The sequence below is a fragment of the Cnephaeus nilssonii genome (genome assembly GCF_951640355.1).
Source record: "Cnephaeus nilssonii genome assembly, chromosome: 16".
In the NCBI taxonomy this organism is placed as follows: Eukaryota; Metazoa; Chordata; class Mammalia; order Chiroptera; family Vespertilionidae; genus Cnephaeus; species Cnephaeus nilssonii.
The window spans coordinates 14336917-14359724 of NC_137087.1; the positions used below are offsets into that span (position 1 = coordinate 14336917).

The following is a 22808-nucleotide window of genomic DNA, read 5'->3' on the forward strand; positions in this document are numbered from 1 at the left end:
ATGACACAGTACTACTCATTCATAGAAGTGAATTTCTTTGGAGAAGTGCATTTATTAAAAACAATAAAGTCTTGGATGGTAGAGTTCTTTTCAGGAATCCGAAACAACTTAACTCGGTATTTTACTTTAGTGCTGGTGGGAACCTCTGAGGTCTGTCTAGCTGGTATTTCTTTTCTCTGCTCAACAGATGAGGAACTGGAAATAAGTGACAAAGCTGGGCTTAAGGCCCCTGGCTTCAATTTCTCAGTCTTGGCATGCAGATCTTTGGACTGCATCATACCTCCAAGGATGGCTAACTTACTGTATCCATTTTTCCTTCAGACTAAAGCAAATCTTGTAACTCCAAGGAACGGAGAACCACTAATTGCTGCTATTCAGGATTTTCTAACAGGTGGGTTTGTGACATTCTCTTAAAAGGAGACTGTGGAACAATGGTTCTCATTCACAATGGTTTTATATGAGAACTTGCAAAGCTATTTAATTGCCTGTGTTTAATTCTGTTGTTTGTTTACTAAGTTTAACTGTGAACCTGTTGGAAATGTTTTGTAATGGTTGATTATTTATTGAATCAACAAGCATTTGTTGAGCTCCTGCATAGACCAAACATGTTTCTAAGCCCTGGGGATACAGCAGTGAGTAAATCCAACTCCTTTTACTCATGGAGCCAAATTCTAGCTGGAGGTGAGAGCCAGTAGGCAGCTGTATGGTTTGTCACTTTTTTAGTAATAGTCCATATTTATTTAATTTATTTTTAATATATTTTTATTGATTTCAGAGAGGAAGGGAGAGGGAGAGAGAGAGATAAAAACATCAGTAGGAGATGCTGGTAGGAACCTCAATTTTAAAATTGAAATGTGATTTTCTCAGTTTCATTCCTTCATGTGTGTGTGTTAACACTTTTAGGTGCCTATCTCCTTACTCTTAAGGACACTTTCTTTGACCGAGCCAAGGCATGCCAAATCATTGCTTCAATACTGGTGGGCAAGGATGAGAAAATTAAAGTTCGTCTCCCACCTCCTACAATATTAAAGGTTTGTGCAGGAGCTATGTGTGTATGTACACAGGTGTGTGTGCGTGTCCATCCCCATATGCCCGTATGGATGTACCCGAGCCAGTGCTGGGTTTGCATGTGATTGCTGTAGTCTTGTCTTATTTACATGAAAGGTGGTCGAGACCAGGCTTGGTCAGTTGATGCTCTGCCTTCCTTTCCTTCTCCAGCCTGTCACCCTGTGGACAGGAAAGCAGATCTTCAGCGTCATCCTCAGACCTAGTGATGACAATCCAGTGAGGGCCAACCTTCGAACCAAGGGCAAGCAGTACTGTGGCAAAGGAGAAGACCTCTGTGTCAATGATTCCTGTGAGTTAAAACAAACAGGGGACGGGGGAGTCAGAAAAGCAAATTCAGCGTTTCTCTAAGGCCTTAGCCTGAGGCAGGAAATTTGTTCTTCAGGGAAATGTAGCTGATGATTCTCCTCTCAGGTATTATTTTCTTGTTTTGTTTTCTAATATATTTTTATTGATTTCAGAGAGGAAGGGAAAGGGGGAGAGAGATGGAAACATCAATGATGAGAGAGAATCATTGATTGGCTGCCTCCTGCACACCCCCCACTGGGGATTGAGCCCGTAACCTGGGCATGTGCCCTACTGGGAATTGAACCATGACCTCCTGGTTTATAGGTCAATGCTCAACCACTGAGCCATGCTGGTCAGGCTTAGATGTGATTTTCTATTTCTCTAAAGTGGAGATCCTGTAGACACATGGGCCAGTGATTAGAATGTTTTTCTCCACATGCATTTTGTCTTAGGTGACTGGTTTCTGTCTCTTTTTTTGTCTTAATTAAATTTATTGAGGTGACATTGGTTTAGTTTCTGTCATTTAATGCAATTTCTTTTATTCATCAACCAGAGTCTCATTACTTAAGGCATATAATTTCTTATTTTATGTTCAAAAAATGTGTTCATTGACTAAAAGTATGACTAAAACATATAACAAAAAATATGAAGTTTTTTCCCTGCCTCACCTGGTTAGTAAATTTTCTGATAACATGAAGATCAGATGTAACAGTGAGATTTATTTACTAGTAAGTACAAGCCAACTGAGTCATGTAGACGAATGCAGCTCAAAGTTTGGTCTACAGACCAGTGCCATCAAGCCATCATTTCCTTTCTGGCATGAGCTCCTTAGTTTATCTTAGGCTGCTTACAAGAATGGGCTTTGCTAGCAAGGCCTTGTGACAGGAAATGGATCTATAGGACTCTGTGGAGTCTCTCTGAAGGTCAAGGTTTCTACTGTCTTGTAATGAAGGTGAAATGTTTTGTAGAGCATTGATTTTTCTCAGATTTATAGTCATTACTTTGAAAATATACTCCCAGGATTTTTAAATATTTTGGTTTGTTGTTTTATTTTTTTTTTTTTTTCCTTAAAGCATTTATTTATTTATTTTAATCCTCACCCAAAGATATTTTTCCATTGATTTTTTTTTGTTTGTTTTGTTTTTAGAGAGTAGAATGGAGGGAGAGAGAGACACAGAGAGAGAAACAATGATGTTAGAGAGACACATTGATTGGTTGCCCACACACACACACACTAGGGCTGGGGATCGAGCCTGCCATTTAATGCAATTTCTTTCATTTTGCCTCTTGTTTTTTGGGTATATACCCTTGACCGGAATCAAACCCGGGACCCTTCAGTCTGCGGGCCAACGCTCTATCCACCGAGCAAAACCAGCTAGGGCTAGCTTGATGTTTTGGATTGTGTTTTGTTTATTTCTGGATAAGAATTTCACTTCTTTTGGTTGTATAAGCTCTTCATGATGGTGCCCCTGTTGGTTTCCAATATCTTAGACGAATAACACAGTGCTCTACACTTTGGTTACAAAGCACTTTGCTATACACGATGTCATTGATGCCCAAAATATCCCCATGACATAGAGATGGCAAGTGCTTGATACTGCCTTTCACAGTTCACAGATGAAGAGAATGAGGGTCAACTAGTACATTTCAGAGTTAGGACTGTAAGGTAACTAATTGGGCCTTTAATGCTTTTTAAAAGACACTAGATACCTCTTTTTGAGGAGAATTTCTATTTGCTCTGCTTTAACTTTAAATATGGGAACAAGTTTTCTCAACTACTTCCAATGCTTTTTGGAATGAAGAAAGGTATATTAATTGTCTGTTACATGCATAGTCACTGTTACCCTTGCAGACGTCACTATCCAGAACAGTGAGCTGATGAGTGGCAGCATGGACAAAGGAACATTGGGATCCGGATCCAAGAACAATATTTTTTACATTTTGCTGCGAGACTGGGGACAGAATGAAGCTGCCGATGCCATGTCAAGGCTTGCCAGGCTGGCTCCTGTCTACCTCTGTGAGTATCTCAGCATCCTCGTTTTATGCTGTATTTGCTGTGTTTTAGGGTTTTCTTCTGCTATTGTTTCATCCCCCTTCTCACCCCACACACATACACACACAGAGAAAAGCGTATCTATTCCAAACTAAACATTATGCTTTCCTCGGTGAAATGAATGTGATACTGACTCATTGGGTGGCACATTTGCATTGCTTTTCAGTCTCTTCTCAAATCTATAAGGGCTCCCCGTTGCCTACCAGATAGGGTTGTGTTACATAAAGGGCCTTGTGTGGGCTACTTCCAAGGTTCCTATGCACTCACTGTACCCTCTGGGCCTTCCATGATTCAGCCCTACCAATTTCTCACTATTTCCCTACTACCCTGGCACTGTTCTATTTTCTGTGTTTGCTCATGTTTTGAGCATGCCATGAGTCAGGAGATCTTTACTGCCCCCAAACATCTTTAGTCTACTCTTACACTTGATTGATTCTTTGGCTGGGTATGGAATTGTCAATTGAAAATTATTTAACCTCAGGATTCTGAGGATATTGCTTTATTCTATTCTATTCTAGCTGCCAGAGTTGTTATTAAAGTATATTTCTATTCTTATACCCAAATTTTTGTATTGAATTGTCTTTTTATTCTGGAAATACTAAGAATCCTCTCTGGTTTTGGCATTCTGAAAGTTCATAATGGTACATCTTTGGTGGTATGGGTATTTTACCATTCATTGTGCTGAGCACTCTGTAAACTCTCTTAATTTACAATTATTGTCCTTCAGTTCTGGAAATTTTCTTGTATTATTTTTCTGATAATATTCTCTCCTTTACTTCCTCCGTTCTTTCTTTTTGGCATTTCTATTAATTACCTACTAGAGCTCGTGGATTGACTCTCTCTGATTTAATCTTCTTTTTCTTGTTTATTTTTTTGTTTCTGATTTCACATTATCTTTTAACACTTCTATTGATTTAAACGTATTTTTCACTATCATATATTTAATTTCCAACCAGTTTTATCCTCAGGTAGTTCTTTTTTAAAAAAAAATGTTTTTATTGTTGTTGTTTTTTAGAGAGAGAGGAAGGGAGAGAGATAGAGAGATAGGAAAATTGATGAGAGAGAAACATCATTGATCAGCTGCCCCTGCATGCCTCCTATGGGAATCAAGCCCACAACTCTGGCATGTGCCCTGACCAGGAATCGAATCAGTGGCCTCTTGATTCCTGGGTTGATGCTCAACCACTGAGCTACACTGGCCAGGCTCTTTTTTTCTTAAGGCTTCCTGGTGTGTTTTTTTAAATCCTCACTCGAGGATATTTTTTTCATTGCCTTTTAGAGGAAGTGGAAGGGAGAGGGAGAGACAGAGAGAAACACTGATGTGAGAGAGACACATCAATTGGTTGCCTCCGGCATGTCCCCAGCCAGGGCCGGGAGCCTGCAACCGAGGTACAGGCCCTTGACCAGACTCAAACCCGGGACCCTTCAATCTGCAGGCCGATGTTCTATCCATTGAGCCAAACAGGCTAAGGCAAAGCTTCCTATTCTTGCTCCCCAGATATATCCTCTCTATCACTGTGAGAGAATATTACTCAGTTTTATTTTATTTACTCCCTGAATATTCTTTTAGTTTTTTTTTCTGTGTGTTTACTGTCTTCTGTATTTCATGGTAATGAGTTTCCTCAAATATCTGGTTCTCTGGCTGTCCTTCATATTTTATGAGTGAGGCACAAAAACACTGATTGAAAATGGAGCTGATTGGCTGATAGATCTCTCAGTTTATTAATTGAGCTGGAAACCAGCTTTTTGATTGAGGAACTGCCCAATATCCCTATTAGTAATGTTTTTCTCTAGAGAGACGTGGTTTCTCCAGAGACGTCTTTCAATCTCAACCTCCTTCCCTAGGATGGAGACCTGGCTGCTGGAATTCTGGGAGCTGGACAGGGAAAGGGGCTAAGGAACCTTTGCCATGGACTATGAAGACCTTCTCTTAGTGCCTGATTGGCAGTCATTCCCATCTGTCTGCACCCAGAATCCTCCAGTCCAGAATCTCTCTACTTCCATTTGTTTGGGTAGTAAGCTCCCATCTCCCACAGGGGTAAGGCCCTGGGCCTGCTTTTTGTGCAGACTTTACACTGGGTTTCTCTGTTTCCAACACATACCCCAGCTCTAGCATCTGCAGAGCCTTGTTTCATCCCCCTTCTCACCCCACACACATACACACACACAGAAAAGCATATCTATTCCAAGCTAAACATTATGCTTTCCAAAAAGCATTGGAGGTGATCTAGCTTCTGAGCCTTTCCATTGGACCTCATTTCCATAGCCACTTATAGGCATCCTACTCCCAACCTCCCATCTGCTCACTTCCTACATATATTGGGGCTAGGGTTATTGATGGTGCATAGTTCCATCAAGGTGGGGTTTACATTTGTGTCTTGCTCTCTGTGTTTTGGGATGATTACTGAAAAGAGAAACCAGAATTTGGGGGCGTGGGGCAGAATCTAAGACCCTATGATGCTATTCGAGAACCAGAAGTCAGATGTTCCATAGGTAGGTGGGACATACCGTCCTCCCACTAAATTGTAATCTCTGAGAGAAGTGAGTCTTAGTCTGGATTGTGTCACTCCCTAGGGACTGATACAGTAAGTTTTTTGCTTGTTTGATGCAGTAATTTTTAATGTAATTTAATTATGACAGATTCTCTGAAGGTATAAACTTGTTTCCACATAGTAGTTTGACTGACATCCATGACTCTCTCTTCTTACTTTACCTATCAACTACTTCACAGCAAATCGTGGGTTCTCAATTGGGATTGGTGACGTCACACCTGGTCAAGGGCTGCTAAAGGCCAAGTATGAGTTGCTGAATGCTGGCTACAAAAAATGTGATGAGTACATCGAAGCCCTAAACACGGGCAAGCTGCAGCAGCAGCCTGGCTGCACTGCGGAGGAGACGCTGGAGGTGAGTCTGGCTCTTCGGGCAGTCAGTTCCGCTATGTGCTCCTGGGATGTGCATCAGCCATAGAGAGAAGGTAGCAGCGGGGAGAGGGAAGCAGAGGCAGTGGCTTCAGCCTCGTCTTGGCTCTGTGCTGCTTGTGTGTGTTTAATGAGGGGAGGGCCTTCGGTCAGGCCCCTTACGTCCCTCTCAGCTGTCACATTCTAGGTGATGAAGACACAGCCTTATCTGTTCATTTGGCCACACGGGGCTGCTCGTGTTCAGACATCACACTTGGCCCTTCTGGAGCTGGTAAAGTGCTTCTGCCCTGTTTCCCACATCCTTTGCCTAGAGGCTGGCACTGCCACTGTTTAAATGGATGGTCTTCGGAAGAGACTTGGGTACAGAAGATGGAAAATTCATGTCAAGAGTCATGTACCAGAGTGCTGCCCCTCCGCCCCCCTTTGAAACTAGGTTAGCTGAGAACAGGACCAGCACATGTCAGAGTCAGAATCGCAACCATCCTTTGAGAGCCCTGCGTGTTCTCTGAAGCAGCCGGTCAGCAGTCTGTCTACACCGGGGTTTGCCTGGTTCTCCAGAGGAAGGGCTCTTTAAGCAGTAAGAAGTTTTCTGATGAAGTGAATTTTTAAAGCAGGGTTGTGTGAGGTAGTCACCCTTACTAGCTCAGTCTTAATCTCACAAGTCTTAAAGAGGGGGCGGGGGGGGGGGGGCGGGGAATGGGAGGTTCTCATCTAGAGAATTACTTGAGGCCGCAGCAGCACTCACTTTTACTGGAACCATGACCCTGAGTGACAGCCTCCTGAGTTGGGGGTTGAGGAAGGACAGTGTGGATGAGCTGGAGGACTGGAGCATTCCAGCGGAGTCACCTCATCGCACGCTTCACTGTGGGAGTTCAAATGTGTTCTTGGCAAGAAAAACTAGACACATTTTATAAATAGTACAAGCATTGTCTTCCACTGTGCACATTTACTCAGGCATGTGTGTGCACAGCGATAGACTTGCTGATGTGTGTCGTATGGTTCTGTGCACACAGCCACGTGCATTCTCCTTACTGCCATTGAAAGGGTTGCTCGGGGTTTTGTTACTAATCCTCTACCTCACACACTGATTTGGAACCTTGTAGAAGATGTTGGTCTGTACATAAAGGGCATCCTGGTCTTCCAAGGCTCTGAAACCGCTATCTTTTGGAAATCTGACGTCTTAAATTTTTTCACATTTCCTTAAATTGTACATTTGTGATCAGCAGAGCCAGTGCGGGTGACGCCCACACCTCCCTTTCTCCCACCAGGCTCTGATCCTGAAGGAGCTGTCGGTGATCCGAGACCATGCGGGCAGCGCCTGCCTCCGGGAGCTGGACAAGAGCAACAGCCCCCTCACCATGGCTCTGTGCGGCTCCAAAGGTGCGTGCTCTGACCGCCGCATCATTGTACTGTCCATGTGGACTGGCCGTATTCTCCATATGGACTGGCTGGTTCTGTGCTGGAAAATGTAGGAATCATAACTTCAAATAGACCTTTTGTTTATAAAGGCATATCTTTTTAAATCAGGTTCACTCATATGTTGTTTTTAAAACACAAAAAAATCAACTGTATTTCGATCCACGGTTGGGAATCCACGTATGTGAGGGCTGACTTCAGTTACATATGGATTTTTGACTGCAGGCAGCTGATGCCCTTCACCCTCACGTTATTCAGGGGTCAGCTGTATATAGAAAAAGAACTATTTACATTTTGCGGAGTTTATTATTCTAGAGGAACTTCTTGGTAATGTGTGTGGGTTTCTCAGTTTGAGGGTGTTTTGAGCAACTTTAAAATAACTTTTAAAAAGCTAGGGATTTGAAAAATAATATATAGTATTTAGTGATGAAGCAAAATGCTTTTAATTTCACACCTACCCAGGGCCTTAAAACATTAGGTTTCATGCTACTGTGCTCAAATTCAAAACCTCCATGCTTCCCCTATTTCTGAAAATTTTTTACAGATAAAGTTCAAATTCTTTGACTTTGCTGCCTTTAACCCCAATATTCTACTTTTTGCTCCTTGTACATGCCTCACCCTTTCCCATTCCTGTGTCTTTGCTTCCCACTCCCCCACCCACTTTGGGATTCCCACCCCCACCCCGTTTTATGTCGGAGTCATAATGTCCTCCAGAAGTCTAACCTGGTTGCTCTTGAAGAGGCACCTGAAGTCTTGCCTCCAACCCTGACGTGCCCGCTGCTCCCGAGCACCTCTAGCCCTCGCCCCCGCTTCCCTGTTACCGAGCTCTCCCCTAGGCTGTGACCTTACTGCGGGGAAGGGGCTGGGCTGGCTGCGATACGTGCTGTTTTATTCCAGGATCTGCTCGCACTTCAGTTAGTGTTATTTCAGTAAATGATGTTACATTCCTGACCTGCTTCCCCAGGTTCCTTCATTAACATATCACAGATGATTGCCTGTGTGGGACAGCAAGCCATCAGTGGCTCCCGAGTGCCAGATGGCTTTGAAAACAGGTCCTTGCCTCACTTTGAAAAACACTCAAAGGTAAGCAGTGGAGGGTCAGGCAGAACTTAAGGACAGCCATCTGCAGTGCAGAGGAGAGTAACTGAGCCCTGCAGCTGCCAACCAACATACAAGGGCGGGCACTGCTCAGGGTCGTTCTTGCCTCTTCAACCCAACCGGGTCGCGTAGAAGGAGCCTTGTTAAAACAGAGCTGTAAGGCCTGGACAATGCCCCCTTTGAAGTTCCTCTCTGAGGAGGAGGATTTCAGGTTCCCATCCAACTTAAGTAATCAGAATGAATATTTATATATATGCTCAATCTGTTTGCTTATTTTGGGGAGATTTACATAAAAGTATAAGGATTTTTAAATAGTATAAACCACACTTAAACCAACCAAGAAATTTCAGGTTCACCCTCTGGAATTCTCAAACTCAGCTTTTAAATGTCTTCTGAATTCTATTAGCCTTGTGGTTTGGGCGCTAATGTAAGCAGAGAGAGGCAGACCTGTGCTGAGGTTGTTCTGGGATTCAGGGGCAGACAACTGTTAAACCTGTAGTTACAGAACGTAAAGTAGATTTGGTCCCTCAGCAAATTCTGGGTGTGGAGCCCAGCAGCTCCTGCCACTGGAACTGCAGTATTTCTGTTCAGCCCCTCCTAGGCAGACAGCACTGCTGTCCTGAGATGTATGGAGTCTTTGTATCAGGTAGCTCTGGGAACAATGCAGGTCCTCTGCCCCTGGTCAGAATTCACCAGAGTCAGGCAGATAAGTGATCGCTGGAATGGTATCTGCCTGTGCGTGTCAGGCTCAGGGTTGTAGGGCAGCTGACTAATTTGAGGAGAGGCCAGGGGCATCCAGACTTCTCGGTCCCTGGGCCAGTGCTAGATTAGACTTCGGGAAGTCTGCTTGCCTAGAAATGTCTCTGAGTCCACCAGCTGCCCCTTAAACACAGTAAGGAAGCAGGAGGTTGGTCTGTTCATCTCAATTGTCCTCTAAGGAGCATAGACTTATCCAGACTAAAGGCTATTTGGCCATTTCACATGGTGCTTTACACATGTGTGTATTGTTAACAGTGTCACTGAAATACATTGTACATGTCATAGTCACCCATTCAAAGCGTACAGTTCAGTGACTTAGTAAGTATATTCACATGATGGTGTGATCATCCCCATCATCTAATTTTAGGACATTTCCAGCACCCCAAGTGAACCCCGTAAACATTAGCAGCCCATGGTTATGTTCTGGAGGTGGACAGGCCTGGCCCAGGAAGGATGTCTTTAAGGGAGTCACTACTTCCCAGGAAACGGGCCGGCTGCTGCAGTCAGCGAGTGCCCTCCGAGGTCCTTGGCTGCCCGCCTGCTCTAGGGATGGCAGCCCAGGCTTTGGTTTTCTCTCCTGAGCCACTTGCACCAGCCCTGGCGGGGACCTCACCCTCCTTGTCTCTGGTAAGAAGGGGTTGTGCCAAATTATTTCTCATTTAGGGAAGAGTATACAAGGCCCGCCACTTCAGGAGAGGGCAGTGGCCAGGGAGTTCTAGCTGGAAGGTGTGGCATTTTCTGATGTGAATGGGTTTTGGAATGGTGGACCCTGAACTTTTTTTTTGTTTGATTTTTCTTTTTTTTCTACCTCTCTTTAGCTCCCAGCTGCCAAAGGCTTTGTGGCTAATAGCTTTTATTCTGGTTTGACACCAACTGAGTTTTTCTTCCACACAATGGCTGGCCGGGAAGGTCTAGTCGACACAGCCGTAAAGACAGCTGAAACGGGATACATGCAGGTAATTAAAGAAATGTAGGCCATTGACAACAGAGTAGGACAGAGCTCTGTGGATTTTGACTGCTGAGTGTTTACATATTTTGTACATGAGCTAAAATATACCCTGTCTTGGTAATAAAAGGAAAAATTCAGAAACAGAAGAAATTAACAAAAAAGGGTAATGTTAATGTTCCAAATCCTGTGTACCTCGAATGATCAAGACCAGGCCAGAGCCACACTTTGCAAGGCTCTATGGGAGGAGAATGTGCATCCTGGGACATAACGATTGACCCTCACTGAGCCTCTGTTTCCTAATGCACACAAATGGGCGTGGCAGTGCGGACCTCCTGTCTATTGAGAGGACTCTGCTTCACTTTGCAGCTATGTGTAACTCATTATTAGTATCATCTAATGGACTCCAAGAATCTATTTTGGCATTTTGGTGCCCGCAGGGGAGCTGGGAGGGAAGGCTCCCCACTGTGTGTACAGGCTAGGATAACAGGTCCAGGGGTTCATTTAAACTGGAGGGCTTCCTGTGCCCCTGCTGCAGAGGAGTGGAAACATTCCTGCTTTGTTCTTCCATAGACTGAAAAAAAAAAATCCTTAGCAAGGGATTTTGTTTTGTTGGTTTTTTTCCAGTCTAATTTTCATTTCTTCTCTGTACTAGTAATATATGTTTGTTTAATTTTAATGTTTTTACCTACTTACAACACCAAGTAAAGTTAACACTTCAAGTTGCTAGACCATGAACTCGCTGTAGCTTTGTGTCCTCTGTCTCCCACTGTGGATGCCAGTCTGAGAAGCATGGCGCTTTGCAAACTGGGAACCAGTGCTGCTAATCCAGAGATGTGAACGAGTGGGCCAGACAAACAAGGCCGCTAAGGGTGAAATCAGCTCCAGCCAGTAGACACCTACTTCTATACCCTCTTCTGTACCTCGTGTGGTGTGTCATTACCGATACTTCCCTTTTAATCATCTTTTGATGGGAAATTGCCCTTCAATGTTGGAGTGTGCTGCTTTTGTCAAAAGCCCAAGGACTGAAATGCTTTTATCACTCTTGCCAGAATGTCTTTTGACTTTATTTTTTGTCTTTACCTTTTGGAGTAGAATATGGATTTCCCAGAGCAGTGTGTTAACGTGAACAAATTGGTTCTGGCAGGAGGGATTTTTGTTTTGAAGTTGCCTGCAGGAAGAGTTCTTTCTCCCTAATTCACTGAGCCACCGTCACATTGCTGCTGCAGTGGGTTCTGCTGGGGGAAGGTGTTCCCTAAGCAGATTTTTTTTTTTAATTTCTTTATTGATTAAGGTGTCACATATTTGTCCTCATCCCCCCATTCCCATCCCACACCCCTCCCCATGGATGCCCCAACCCCCTGTTGAACTTAACCATTGATTAGGCTCATATGCATGCACACAAGACCTTTGGTTGATCTCTCCCCCCTCCCAATAAGCAGATTTGAGAAATGGCCGCTGCCTGCTGGTTCAGACACAATGCTGGCCCTGTTCTCCTTCCCCTGTCCCAGAAGAGGGTCTGTACCTGATCCTCTGTAATTCATATTGAAGTCCACGGGGGTCCGAGATTAAGTTGTGTTTAGAAATGCAAAGCTGTTGCATTAATTTATACCTTAGGGAGAAAGAGAGAGGAGGCACAGCAGGCTAGGAAAACAGTGTTTGCATATTCCTTCAGGGTAGATGGGGTTTAAATTGCAGGTATTCTAAAACACACTAAAGTGCTGGAGGTTGGGCATATTCTAAATCCCACTGGACAGGTTAGTGAGGCACTCTTGGCCTCGTTCTTGGGGTTAGGGGAATCTTTTTAAGGGATTTCTAATAAAATGTTTTTATGTGATTAAAGGGCTAGTAACCTTGAAACTTAGAGTTGGAAATCTCATCCTCTGCACATGTGACTAGTCTTTGTTTTCTGTTTCATTCCTTTTAGAGAAGGCTTGTGAAGTCCCTTGAAGATCTTTGTTCACAGTATGATTTGACAGTCCGAAGCTCTACGGGAGATATCATACAGTTCATTTACGGGGGAGATGGCTTAGATCCCGCAGCTATGGAGGGAAAAGATGAGCCCTTGGAGTTTAAAAGGGTTCTGGACAACATCAAAGTAAGATTTAGTATTATATCTGGGGTTGGAATGTTCTTAGAATGGAGATGCCCTTTGGAAAATCACACACAGTTTAATGCTCAATCATATCTACCCAACTACTGGCTTAGTATTTTCCTTTTGTGTTACTCTGTATAAGTTTTCCAATATTAAAGGAAAATATTTTCTCAATTTCAAAGTCTAGTGTTAGTCATCAAATGCCAGTAGAAGAGGGCTTTTGTTTCTATGTAACAGGCCAGTGTTATAAGTCATGGGTGTGAAAAGCAGTTACATTTCACATAATTTAGAATAGCTCTGAATTAAAATGTGGGTGCTTTTGCTCCCATAGTTCCTCTTAAAGGAACCAGCCCTGCAGAAATGATCTAAGAGTGTTTTCCAGCACTGTTTGTGGTAGAGGCAGACCATCATGGAGGAGAATTCAGATACATAGTGGTCTGCCTGTGCATTAGGATGATATGTAGCCCTTACATCTTTGGGGAAATGCTGTGAGCTTGAGGGTGGTGGAATATTTTCACTCTTAAAATATTTGGAATTTTTTAAAACAACAATTTGTATTTTTAATGCAAATCTGGGTTGGGGTGAAGTTTGGGAGCAATGTGACAATACCCAGAAGTCTTTGTGTAAGTGGAGTACCAGTTTACCGTTTCCACCTTCATATTAAAGGTAGAATCTAAAACTTGTTTTGAAGGAGAAAAACATCACAGGTTGCTAGAAGATCCCTCTAAGTATCCTGTCTCTTATAGCTTCTTTCATTTAATATTGCCCCCTTCTCCGTTGCCCCGCCACATCATACTTTGTCCTTTGAACACTTGAGGCAGTCTTCCCGTGTCAGAGCGAGCCTGCGCTCAGTAAAAACGAACTGGTCCTGAGCACCGAGTCGATCATGAAGAAGCACGAGTTCCTCTGCTGCCAGGACAGCTTCCTGCAGGTAAGCTCCGATGCTGATCGCCCCACCTGGCTGTCACCAGAAAGTGGTGGCCAAGGGCCAGCAGGGCACTTTCATGAAATGGGGGGGTTGTGTAAGAGTGTTTCTTTGTTTAAAAAATTAAAGAATGGCTGAGGCAAAATCTCTGCAGCCAATGTGAAGAATTTATCCCAATCTTTCTTAGTTTGTGGCTTTTACACAAGTGTTTTCCTATTAGAAGAAAAATGCTTTAGCTAGAGAACTGATTTGTGCATAATCCCTCCTGTAGTCCAGCTCTTCTTAGTTCATTCTGAATTCCAATAATTTGTATTGGTAGTGGTGCTGTCTCAGTATCCTTTTAATCGCTCTTTCTCCTACTACGGTATGGATCAGAAATCCATGGAGTCTGCCCTCCTTTTTCTTCAGGGGAGCTGGTACCTGGGGACAATCTTAAGGGGTTTTTTGTTTGTTTGTTTTTGGTTTCTTAATGTCACTGACCCGTTTAAGCAGTCCTTTCTCTTTATGTGATTATGATCAAAAGCAAAGGGATGCAGGAACCGATCGTTTCTTGTTTGTGCTGATTGGTTATGCAAATGCAGCAAAAAATCAGCAGGAATGTATCCCTTTCAGTATATCAGAAATAAAAGCCATGCCCAGCTGGTGTGGCTCAGTAGTTGAGCGTCACCCTATGAACCAGGAAGTCATGGTTCATTTCCAGGTCAGGGCACATGCCTAGGTTGCACACTCAGTCCCCAGTAGGGGGCGTGCAGGAGGCAGCCGATCAATGATTCTCATCATTGATGTTTCTATCTCTCCTCCCTTCCTCTCTCTGAAATCAGTAAAAATATATTTAAAACATTTTAAAAAGCCACAGAGTGAAAGTGCAAGGATGCTTTCAGTTAAGGAAGCTTCACTTCTTCCTTTCATGTGTTGAGGAGTGAAAGGTGAAAAAGAATCTTACAGAATGTAATATGTTTAAATCAAGAGTATGGCTAGGCTGGGTGCCTTTGTTTTAATGTTTTTCCATAGATTTTTTAACTAACAAGTTAGAGCTATGATTTTGTTTTTCTACATCATTATATTTACTTACATATTTCTCTGTTTGTCCTTGAAGACCTTAACTGAGACAGGCTATGAGAAATATAACGAGGTAACGCACTTCGCATGCTGCGACTGCCGAGCATAAAGGGCTGAACCCGAGCAGCACTCGGCTGCTTGCCAGCCCTGGAGACGACAGCCCTCATCCTAGGGCTGGCAAGCAGGCCTCCCTGTGCGTCACTTTGGACGGGCCCCTTGCTTGTCTTTGACAAGGGTTAATGGGTGACCTCTGACCTCGGTGTTTATTTAGTCAGTGAGCAGCACTGTGTCATACACTGTGCAGGTCCTGGGAACACAAAGATGACTAAACATGTCCTTGCCCTTCAGTGGCTCACAATCTGGTGAACTTGGTTTTGCCAAGAGGGTTCAAAATCCGCTGGCCAGACAGATTTGTCTGCGCCTCTGAGATGTGTCCTGGCCCTCGCCTTGCCAGAGCTGAGGCAGCGGAGGCGGCTGCTGAGTGGCGCTGAGCCCTGGCCCTGCCAGAGGCTGGTGCCCCTGCTCACAGACTACTATGGTGTGAGTGTGAGAACCTAACTGCTAGTTAATCGTGTGATTAATCGCCTGTCATTTGCCATGTTGTGAGTTCCCTGTAGTATGCATGGGTTGATTCAGCTGAATTCTTAGTAGCTTATTTCAGTTTTCATTTCTGCAAAATGAGCCCTTTTTTTTAACCTCCAGAATGTCTAACTTTTGTGTAAGTCATTTCAGCAAAGCCGCTGGAAGCGGGTGGCCGCTAAAGGTTGGTTTCCAGTGCCTGAGCTGGGGAGTGGTTTTAGGTGTGTCCCCTCTACCGTGTGTGCAGAGTTCCTCCAGATGCCCGGCCGTGGGCTCTCTTTCCAGTTTCCCTGCACCGACAGGTGGGGCACCTTTAACACCTGGCGACAAATGGCAGCATCTGAGCCAAGAGGGCTCTCAGGAGCTTGCCCTAAAGCAGGCGTCCTCAAACTACGGCCCGCGGGCCTCATGCGGGTGTTTTTGCCATTTTGTTTTTTTACTTCAAAATAAGATATGTGCAGTGTGCATAGGAATTTGTTCATAGTTTTTTTTTAAACTATAGTCCGGCCCTCCAACGGTCTGAGGGACAGTGAACTGGCCCCCTGTTTAAAAAGTTTGAGGACCCCTGCCCTAAAGGATACGGCAGCGGCTAAACAAGAAGGTGGGGAGGAAATCAGCAATGTGGAAGAGGCTGTTTCCACGGATGACACAGAGGAAAAGTGCGGCGGCACAGGGCATGCTGCCTTTGAATATTCCATTAGGCAGAGTCATGCCCGGGGAGATTGCTCTGCTGTGGTGTGTGCTGTCAGCTCATTTGAGAAGTGCTGAGTCAGTCCTATCAAGTGTGACGCCCTGGGAGCAGCACTCTGAAGGGGGCAGTTCCTTACCGCGCAGCACACCCCTCCGTAAGCACTCGCGGGAGGAGGTGACGGCTGGTCCTGGTTCTGGGAGTGACCATGAGGCTGGGTTTATTTCACAGACACACTGTCAGCTGTAAAACAGACGGGTTTTTTCCCCTTTGAGCGTTGCCAGAAAACTTTGCCGCAGGTCTGTAGTCTCCAATGCTGCCCTCCTCATGATGTACTTCTCACCTTCCTTGCTCCATTTTGTCGCCATCCTAATGTTGTATCCCTTAAGTATACATTTAGCGGCTTAAAGTTCTGTTCTTCCGTCCTTTTTGTTTTTTGTCCTTTGAGAGTACTGTTCTTAAATACAGCAGGAATAGCAAATATACTGATGTTTCATTCAATTCTAGCTGAGAGCGGTTTCCAGGAACCCTTCCAAATTTCTGATAGTGTGGGAAGGGAGCGGGAGACTGAAGGGGTGAGGCTGAGGTGAGAGTAAGGGAGCTGAGTGTGGGGGTGTTTCCTTTGAAATGTACATAATGTCTGCAAAGCTATGCTTTAGCTTGTTAGTTTTTAAATGGATCTTAACGACTTCAGGAGAAAATCTGAAGTTAATCAGTCCAGAGACTAAGTATAACAGTGCATTTCTCCTGCTCTGAGCTGTGTGAATGGAGGCAGTGTGTATGCCAGGAGAGCAAAGGGAGAGCGGAAGGTAAGAAGGCTTACCTAGTGTAAGGGCGACATGGCAGGGCAAGGAAAGTGGCTGGTGTGGGCCTCTGCTGAAGCATCATTGGAGAAAAAAGGCCCTAGAAACATCTGAACCAGTGAGCGCTGTGTCCAGGGTGTGGATGATTGGGTGTATCCCTTGGGGAAACATTTTGTAGTAGGAACTTTATCCGTGTTGTATCCCTTAAGTATACATTTAGCTGTCACTATTTCAGTGATACGATGGGCTTGCCTATTACTGAAGTTTATAAAACACATCATATCATCTGAATTATTGATATTTGCTGTGTAATCACTCAGGAAATAAAGAAATTCATTAAGGGGGTTTCTGAGAAGATCAAGAAAACCAGAGATAAATACGGCATCAACGATAACGGCACAACAGAGGTAAATGGCCTTCCCCGCTGGAAGGGCGGACACTCGGGTATTTTCAGGTACCAGCCCTAACTCTGCACTTGGTTTTGTTCTTCCAGCCCCGGGTGCTGTACCAGTTGGACCGGATCACCCCCACCCAAATAGAAAAGTTTCTGGAGACCTGTAGGGACAAGTACATGAGGTAGGATGCTCACTGTCTTAGACGACTGGGTAGTCACAAGGGTCTCAGATCCTTCCTATTGGCCCATGGAAACAAAATTCTGCACCAGCACCACTTAATGATTGCCTGTATAAACGGATGCTCCAAGGTGTGGAATTGCAAAGAAATTTCCAAGTGTTTTCTCCCCACAGAGAAACTACCAATATATATTTGGCAGGTGCTACCCCTGTCTCTACCTTCAGTTCCATTTGTTAGCAGGCTCTCATATCTTCTTCAGGTAATAGACATTGGGGCCCAGTCATTGCAAGTTGACCACAAGTAGGCACACAGTATTCAGTTTCATTATCTGACCCTTCTGGGCATTGTGTCTCCTGTGTGCAGGTATTGCCGATCTATGCCAGCTTCCTCCTCTGCCACCAGCACAGCTTGGCTCGTTGCCAATTTCTTCCTGACCCTGAAGGCATTTTTTTCTGCTGAAAAGAAATAACCAGAAGTTTCTCCCTGGCAGTTTGACTGGACTTTCCATCCATATCTTCCTTCTAGGGCACAGATGGAGCCTGGTTCTGCGGTAGGTGCACTCTGTGCCCAGAGCATCGGTGAGCCAGGCACCCAGATGACCCTGAAGACTTTCCACTTTGCAGGCGTGGCCTCCATGAACATCACCCTGGGTGTGCCCCGCATCAAAGAGATCATCAACGCGTCTAAGGCCATCAGGTGCCCGCCTCCGTTTCCCTTCTGTTCCCATACTGCCTGTCTCGTTTTTTTCAGAAGCAGTGATTCTCTTGTAACATGTGCTATTTAAATGAGCAGTATCTCAAACTTCAGTGGCATGCCTGTGTTAATCATAATTTTAGTTTTTAAAAAACCCTCTGGAAAAAAATAGTTGAAACTAGATATGTAAAGTCAAAATTGAAAAGTGGGCCGAAACCGGTTTGGCTCAGGGGATAGAGCGTCGGCCTGCGGACTCAAGGGTCCCAGGTTCGATTCCGGTCAGGGGCATGTGCCTTGGTTGCGGGCACATCCCCAATGGGGGGTGTGCAGGAGTCAGCTGATCGATGTTTCTCTCTCATCGATGTTTCTGACTCTCTGTCCCTCTCTCTTCCTCTCTATAAAAAATCAATAAAATAAAATAAAAATAAAAAATAAAAGTGGTACTTTTTGGCCATTGGTCACATAAAAGAGAGAAACCTAAAAAACTACTGGAAAAATGACAGCAATGTGTCAATGTAGATTTCAAACTTCTTTTGTTTTTGTTAATCCTCACCTAAGGATCTTTTTTTCCCTTTTTTTAGAAGTGGAAAGGGGCATAGGGAGAGAGAGAAACATTGATATGAGAGAGACACATCGATTGGTTGCCTCCTGTACATGCTCTGGCTAAGGCCAGGGATTGAAGTTGCAACCCAGGTACATGCTTTTGATCAGGAATCAAATCTGAGATCCTTCGGTGCACAAGCCATCGCGCTAACCATTGCACACCCAACCAGGGCTAGGTTTCCCTTTTCTTTTTAAATATGTTTTTACTGATTTTAGAGGGGAAGAGAAAGATAGAAACATCAATGATGAGAGAGAATCGTTGATTGGCTGCCTTCTGATACACTCCCTGCTGGGGATTGAGCCCACAACCTGGGCACGTGCCCTGACCAGGAATTGAACTGGCAATCTCCTGGTGCATTGGTTGCCGCTCAACCACTGAACCACACAGCCGGGCAGATTTCAAATTTTTGATGTTATATTTCCAGCCTAACCATACCTGACTGATGTGTCTGCCATTTGGGCTGTGGTCATGTTCTGTGACTCCCACGTGATTTCATGATAGGATTTGTAGGTGATCTGAGACTAGAAAATAGAGAAATATGTTACAGTGCATTTGATGATTTGTCTGTGATCTGAGTAAACACAGCATTAAGTGAAGAAAAGCTGCAATTGGCTGTAGAATGGCAACTATAGACGTCCACGGTGGCAGGGGCTCCGCCTGCCTTCTCCAGGTGGTCAGTCTCGTCCAGGAGTGTGTGTTCAGGGGACACTACCAGGACAGTGGGTGTTGGAGGAGCTGGAGGTGTCCTGGAGAGCAGGTTATGGGGCAGGGGAAAGGGATGGCGGAAGCTAAAATACACAAAGAGCCATTTTACTCAGGGAACAGAACTAAATTAACTACTTATTAGGGCCAAAGAGGAAGAGGTAGGTGCACTTGGTCAAAAAGAATTTCATGAAAGGCATTTCATTCACTGGTAGAGTGGTTTGCCTCATGGACTCCAAAAATAGTAAATGTAAATGAGAATGTCTGGCCCTAGCTGGTTTGGCTCAGTGGATAGAGTGTCGGCCTGCAGACTGAAGGGTCCCAGGTTCGATTCTGGTCAAGGTCACATGCCCAGGTTGTGGGCTCGATCCCCAGTAGCGGGTGTGCAGGAGACAGCCAGTCAATGATTTTCTCTCATCATTGTTGTTTCTATTTCTCTCCCTTCCTCTCTGAAATCAATAAAAATATATTTTAAAATAATAAATGAGAATGTCTGAGGAAGCAGCTTGACACAGCAAATGCTCAATAAGTTGCAGTTGCTTTTGTGTGCGGATTTAACAAAGCAGCCGTCTTCGAGCAGGCTTACTCCTCGTGCTGACATTGTTTATGCTTTACTTTTCACAGCACTCCAATCATCACGGCTCAGCTAGACAAGGATGACGATGCAGATTATGCTCGCCTCGTGAAAGGGAGAATTGAGAAAACTCTCTTGGGAGAGGTAAGGAGAAATCCCTCTTAATAATAAGAAAACTAGATCATCATATTGGAAGGAAATATAAAAGCCAGGTGCAGTAGGTATGCCAGTCGGTGTGTCCACACTATTCTATGTCCTTAAAAGAAAAGAGAGAGCAGGCCCTGGCCAGGTACTCAGTTGGTTAGAGCATCATCCAGATACACCAAGGTTGCAGGTTCCATCCCTGGTCAGGACACGTGCAAAAAGCAACCAGTGAATGCATAAATAAGTGGAACAACAAAATCAAAGTTTCTCCCCTCCCTTGTCCTATCCCTCTAAAATCAACTTTAAAAAAAAAAAAGAGTAAGCAGGCCCTGGCCAGGTAACTCAATTGATTAGAGCACCATCTGATAATGCCAAGGTGGCGAATTCAATCCCCAATCAGGACACATACAAGAAACAGCCAGTGTCTCAGCTGGTGTGGATCAGTGGTTGAGTGTCAACCCAGGAACCAAGAGATGGAGGTTCTATTCCCAGTCAGGGCACATGCCTGGGTTGCAGGCTCAATCCCCAGAAGGGGGAGTGCAGGAGGCAGTCAATGGATGATGTTTCTCTCTCATCGATGTTTCTATCTCCCTCTTCTTTCCTCTCTCTCTCAATGAATAGAAACATATATTTTTTTAAGAAAGAAACAAGCAGTGAATGCTTTTAGAAAAAGGGAAAGTGACTGACTAACGTGCTGGTCTTCTGATACTACAGATTTCAGAGTATATCGAAGAAGTCTTCCTTCCCGACGACTGCTTTATCCTCGTCAAGCTCTCCCTGGAACGGATTAGACTTCTGAGGCTGGAAGTGAGTCGTTAACGAAATGTGTAGAGGCAGTCGCCCTCTGTCAGTCCCAGGCTGGTGCTGGTGAGCGAGGCCAGGCACGGGGCGCGCTGCAGAGGCTTGCCTTTGGTGCTTCTGTGTGAGTCTCTTGCACCTTTACAGTCTCTTTCTAAACCTGACCTGACACAGATGTTGCCATTGAACACCACACAGGAAATTAGTTGAAATTTTGTGCAGGCCACCGTACCCCTTCACTGTGACAAAGTATTGCAATATTGGTCTCCTTGTCCGTCTTCCCAGTGTCTAGAAGGGCCATAGGGCTGTCTGTGTCTTCCACATCTGAGGCCCCAGCACCAGCACTGCACCTGGCTAGCTCAGTGAATGTGTTTGGGTGGGCAGGTTACCCTTACTTACCATATTGGCATTTATGTTTGAAAGATTATCAGCCCTTCTCAGGGACAGACTGAGGCGGGGTGCAAACTGAGTAACTTCTTGGCACCTCCCTCCCTCTCTAGGTAGTTAAAACCTATACTAGTCTTCACACATTTTGTGTCCCTTCTCTCAAGTACCAGGTTCATGTGTTTGTTCATGGGAAAGATGACCCAAATTGAGCAGCCAGTTCTCCAGGTCGGCGTTTCTCCAGGCTGGCTCTGGCCACCTGCCTCTGTCCTTTTAGCACAAGAGCGGGGCCGCGTCCGGGAGTGTAGATACGAGTAGCTGTGAGGTCAGTGCAGGGGAAGTGGCACTGATGCTTTTAAATTGTTCTGGCCACCAACCTCGCACTCCAGACTCCCCTGGAGCCCGGGCATGCTGCCATGAATTGAGCATGCATTTCCAGTGGGGGTGTGGAGGGACTATAAAAAGAAACTATTTTATAAATAAGCACAAATAGACATACAGTACATAACAAATACAGTGTATCTCTAGTATTAGAATTTCATGGTGGGGAGAGAGATTAGGGGAGGAAAAGCCTGAAAAGACTTCTTAGAGGGGCACGATGGCAAAAGGCTGAGAAATACTGGAATCAAAGGCTCCAAACGGTCAGTAATGCCCTGGGCGTGCGGCGCCCCTGGCCCCTGCAGGTGAATGCGGAGACGGTGCGCTACTCCATCTGCATGTCCAAGCTCCGAGTGAAGCCGGGCGACGTGGCTGTTCACGGCGAGGCCGTGGTGTGTGTCACCCCCCGCGAGAACAGCAAGAGCTCCATGTACTATGTGCTGCAGTTCCTGAAGGAGGACCTCCCCAAGGTGAGGCGACAGGCACCCTCAGGCCCTGCCCAGCCAAGTGCGGGAGGTTTGTAAAGGGACGCATTTACCTCCATCATCAGTATATAGGCCCCAGTGCACCCTAAGTCCTGTCACTCCTGAGACTGAGGGGGCACCCGTTTCTCCTTCTTCTGTGCCACCCTCCTAAGGAATCTGTCAGTTTTTTCTTAGAACTGTCATGCCAGCTCTGTCTGTTAGACTCCTCTGTTCTCATAAAACTGACGCTGGGAAAGGACACGGTTCCCTGAACTGCTGCCTTCTCCCTGGACCTCAGAACAGTGGGCAGGACTTTTAGGCGTGGACGTCACTGAGACTCCCCACTGAGAACGGGAAGCTCCCGGGAACACACCAGGGCCCGACGTCCACATCCTCTCTGCTGCTGTGGTTTCTGAGGCTGCCGGGTGGTGGGGGCCATGGGCACTGCAGGGCCTCAACGTCTGTGTCTCTGAGTCCAGGTGGTGGTGCAGGGCATCCCAGAGGTGTCCAGAGCTGTCATCCACATCGACGAGCAGAGTGGGAAGGAGAAGTACAAGCTCCTGGTGGAGGGTGATAACCTGCGGGCAGTCATGGCCACTCACGGTGTGAAGGGCACCCGAACCACCTCCAATAACACGTATGAGGTACTGCTCACACCCGGGTCCCCTTACACGCGTCCTGTCTCCCTCAGCTGGTTCCTGGCGCTCCTGGGATAGCTGTTTGCTCTGGGTCTGCCGCTGAAGATCTGATTCTGGAAAGGGCGTGGGGCTTGCCGTGAACCTTCAGGGTAGAGGAGGGCGGG

General features: G+C 45.3%; 1 protein-coding gene across 1 annotated transcript in view; it reads left to right on the plus strand.

The window, feature by feature from the left end:
* Positions 1 to 22808, plus strand: part of POLR3A (RNA polymerase III subunit A) — a 46889-nt gene that overhangs the window by 18440 nt on the left and 5641 nt on the right. Inside the window, exons 12-28 of the mRNA XM_079794320.1 lie at positions 322 to 391; positions 904 to 1031; positions 1219 to 1357; positions 3206 to 3370; positions 6138 to 6310; positions 7593 to 7704; positions 8705 to 8823; positions 10416 to 10553; positions 12471 to 12641; positions 13456 to 13569; positions 17013 to 17099; positions 17186 to 17268; positions 17791 to 17961; positions 19889 to 19982; positions 20697 to 20789; positions 21848 to 22012; positions 22486 to 22650. Coding sequence (XP_079650446.1) covers positions 322 to 391; positions 904 to 1031; positions 1219 to 1357; positions 3206 to 3370; positions 6138 to 6310; positions 7593 to 7704; positions 8705 to 8823; positions 10416 to 10553; positions 12471 to 12641; positions 13456 to 13569; positions 17013 to 17099; positions 17186 to 17268; positions 17791 to 17961; positions 19889 to 19982; positions 20697 to 20789; positions 21848 to 22012; positions 22486 to 22650 — 2187 coding nt within the window. The remainder of the gene's footprint in view (positions 1 to 321; positions 392 to 903; positions 1032 to 1218; positions 1358 to 3205; positions 3371 to 6137; positions 6311 to 7592; positions 7705 to 8704; positions 8824 to 10415; positions 10554 to 12470; positions 12642 to 13455; positions 13570 to 17012; positions 17100 to 17185; positions 17269 to 17790; positions 17962 to 19888; positions 19983 to 20696; positions 20790 to 21847; positions 22013 to 22485; positions 22651 to 22808) is intronic.